This window comes from Cynara cardunculus (assembly GCF_001531365.2).
Source record: "Cynara cardunculus var. scolymus isolate 2C chromosome LG 9, CcrdV1, whole genome shotgun sequence".
In the NCBI taxonomy this organism is placed as follows: Eukaryota; Viridiplantae; Streptophyta; class Magnoliopsida; order Asterales; family Asteraceae; genus Cynara; species Cynara cardunculus.
Genome location: NC_037536.1, coordinates 8,202,536 through 8,205,990, shown reverse-complemented (window position 1 = coordinate 8,205,990; position 3,455 = coordinate 8,202,536). Strand labels below are relative to the sequence as shown.

Genomic DNA, 3,455 nt, shown 5'->3' with positions numbered 1-3,455 from the left:
ATTATTTACTTTTTATGTTAATTAATAAATTAATATTTTGGTATTAAATTGTAATAAATAGTATTTACCTCGAGTTTTATTATTATATTATTATTATTATTATTTGATTAAATAATAGTTTTCTAATGCTCATTAAGCTAAAAGTTGGGTAAAAATTATTATAGTGAATAGTAATTTTCGTGTAATTGATAAAAATTGACATGTAACCATAAGGGTGGTGTCCGATTATTTTGAGCTTGACCTATAAAAATCAAAAGCGTCTAGAAATCCCAGATTCGAATCCAAAGAGAAATAAAAATCTTTTTGTGGCCACAGAGGTTTAAATACGGTGACTCCAGAATACCCACGAAATGGGTGGACATCCTGAGATTAATTGGCTCGCATAACGGATTTGGAATGGATTTTTTTTTTCATTTTCTATGCTTACTATTAGCCGATTAATGCTTTGTGATACTCTATTTTCTTTTCAGATATCGATGAGTGTAAAGATAAGTTGCAGTTTCCATGTCATGGAACTTGTGTTAATATTCCTGGGAATTACACGTGCAAATGTAAACAAGGGTATTCTGGTGATGCCAAGATTAAAGATGGTTGTAGTCGCAAAATTCCAATCCTCCAACTCACATTAGGTAAAATTCTATCTGTTTCTTCTACTCCTGTAAACACTTTCTAATCGTTTATAGCAAACCCCCCATACCACATAAAACACTTATTGGCCTTTTATCCAACATTTTAAAATGCGTTTCATGAAAATCATTCATAAAAAAACATTCCAAAAGCTTATTTCAAAGTGTTTTATAAATTGTTAATGTAACATTTTACTTAGTTGTTCAACTTCGTTCGAAATAAAAATCACCACTCTCACTTACTTTACTAAGTCAAATTCTCAGTGATCAAAATGATATAGTAATGTTGATGGTAAGTGTCCCTTACTTAATAAGAGCTAATCGGATAAAATTTTCGGTCTTAGTTATGTCTCTTCTCTCTGTAAGGTTTTTGGTTCTTGTCATGCTCAACTTTGGTCAAGTAAGTGACCCTTTAAATGCTTAACCATTTAGCGTTTGGTAAATGACCCTCAAGTATTTTAATTAGTTATCAAGATACCTCTTAATTTTCCTTGGCTCGATCATGAAGGCATATCAAAACATGTAGTTGATCAGTTTGCATATCATATTCCAAATCAACTATTTGCACCTCTTTTTTTAGTAATGACACCCCTTTTTGTTCATTTTGCTTACTCCAAAAATGTTCCCTTTTCTTGTTGGTTTTCTAAATTACTTCAGTTAAACACAACTTTAAAAATAAGGATGCCACACAATATGGTAACTTTTCCATGATAATAATAGGTTTGGGGCTTGGATTCCCCGCCATCCTGATTGGATTATGGGTGTTGTACTTCACCGCCAAGAAAAGGAAGCTAGTTAAGCTAAGAGAAAAATTCTTTGAAAAAAATGGAGGTGTGCTATTACAAGATAAACTAAAGACCAAGGGTGGAGTTGGTATCGGTTCCATGAGAATTTTTCAAGTTGAAGAGCTAGAAGCAGCTACTGAAAATTTTGCAGAAAATAGGATTCTTGGCAAAGGAGGTAATGGCATTGTTTACAAGGGGACTCTACCAGATAAGTCTGTCGTGGCAATCAAGAAGTCACAAAGATTGGATGAAGGACAAAGGGTACAATTTATAAATGAATTGGTAATTCTCACACAAATTAATCACCAAAACATCGTGCAACTTTTGGGATGTTGTTTGGAAACCGATATCCCATTACTGGTTTATGAATTCATCTCTAATGACACTCTTAATCGTCATATTCATAATCAAACAAGTGGCTTGGAAAGATTGTCTTGGAATAATCGTCTAAGGATAGCACATGAATCAGCTAGTGCACTTGCTTATCTTCACACAGATACTAGAATGTCCATCATACATAGAGATGTGAAATCAACTAATATCTTGTTGGATGACAATTACACAACAAAAATTGCAGACTTTGGAGCCTCGAGGTTAGTCCCCTTGGGTCATGATCAAGTTACTACATTAGTTCAAGGGACATTGGGGTACTTGGATCCTGAATATTTCCATACAGGCCAACTAACAGATAAGAGTGATGTGTATAGCTTTGGAGTAGTTCTTGCAGAGCTCTTAACAGGCAAAAAGCCCATCAACATAGATAGATGCTTAGATGATCGAAATCTTGCAACATATTTTGTGAATGCAATGAAGGAAAATCAATTGCTTGAAATTCTTGAACATCAAATAGTAATCGAGGCAACTGACGAGCAGATAAAAGGAACATGTGATCTGGCATGTAGATGCCTTAATATAGCAAGTGAGAGAAGGCCTAGCATGAAAGAAGTGACCATGGATCTTGAATCGTTGAGGAAGTTCGGAAAACATCCTTGGGATTGTCAAGACATGAAGTACAACAAAATGAGTAGCTTAATGATTGAAGTGGAAGATGTTGATCTTTATACTGCTCCTTTTATAACTAATAGTGATACTTTTGGAGGGTATAGTTCAAGTAGTATTGGAAGGTCAAACAGAACGCTCTAAGTACGAAAGGCTCGTTTATGATTGAGGAAGGAATAGAACTTTTACATGACATTAGTATCCTTACTTCATACTTGTGATAACATACAATGTACTTTATATGTAAATTCATGCCATTATGATTATATGTTTCAAAGTAACTCATTATTTTTTTGGTTATAGTTAATTCTATATTTTTATGTATTGCATTTACTATTTTTCTACTTAAGCAACTTTCTAATACTTGACTGATATACATTGATTATTCAAGGCGTAAAACGCTTATTTCTTTACTTTTAGGTAGTTTATTTTCTTTCATCCCAACATTGAGTCATTTTTATTACATTATTTTCCATTTGTATATACTTGGAGCTAAATTAAGCGATTAGCTTGTTTTTGCACCATTAGAGTAGATAAAATCTTAAACTTGAATGCCTATTGTTCTGTGCTGCAACATTCCACCCGCTCTTTTCCTGTAAGAAGCGACTTTTTGGAGAGACTTTATGAATTCAGCTGCTGCTTCTTGAAGAAAGAAACAAATTTTTGGTTAACTCTTTTTGTACTTGATATGATATTCTCGTTTGCTTTTTCACCTTTTATCTTCTTTTTAGGAGCCATTACTTTCCCTAAACTTTTATCTTCTTCCTTGGTGTTTTTGTATATATAAGACTTCTTAGAACTCTTTTTGTTATCCTTTCATCAAGATTCAGATCTGTAGCTTCTTAGTATATTCAAGTTAGTTCTTGAATTTCTTTAAAAAGTGTTCTTTAAGATGTATTGTTGCAGTATTGTTTTTACTTTATTTACTTTTCTTGTCATTTAATTTCCGCTCTTTATATTCTGTCATTTACTTTCCGTCATTTATATTTATGTCTGTATATTTTGTTCTTTATATTTCTTGTCATTTACTTTCCGTAATGTGTAG

The 3,455-nt window shown here is 32.8% G+C and overlaps 1 protein-coding gene across 1 annotated transcript in view; it reads left to right on the top strand.

The window, feature by feature from the left end:
- The window catches only part of LOC112518072 (wall-associated receptor kinase 2-like), a 5,297-nt gene extending 2,608 nt beyond the window's left edge, over positions 1 to 2,689 (top strand). Inside the window, exons 3-4 of the mRNA XM_025125639.1 lie at positions 471 to 629; positions 1,347 to 2,689. Of these exons, the coding sequence (XP_024981407.1) occupies positions 471 to 629; positions 1,347 to 2,554 (1,367 nt within the window). The 3' untranslated portion in view covers positions 2,555 to 2,689. The remainder of the gene's footprint in view (positions 1 to 470; positions 630 to 1,346) is intronic.
- The last annotated feature ends 766 nt before the right edge of the window (positions 2,690 to 3,455 follow it).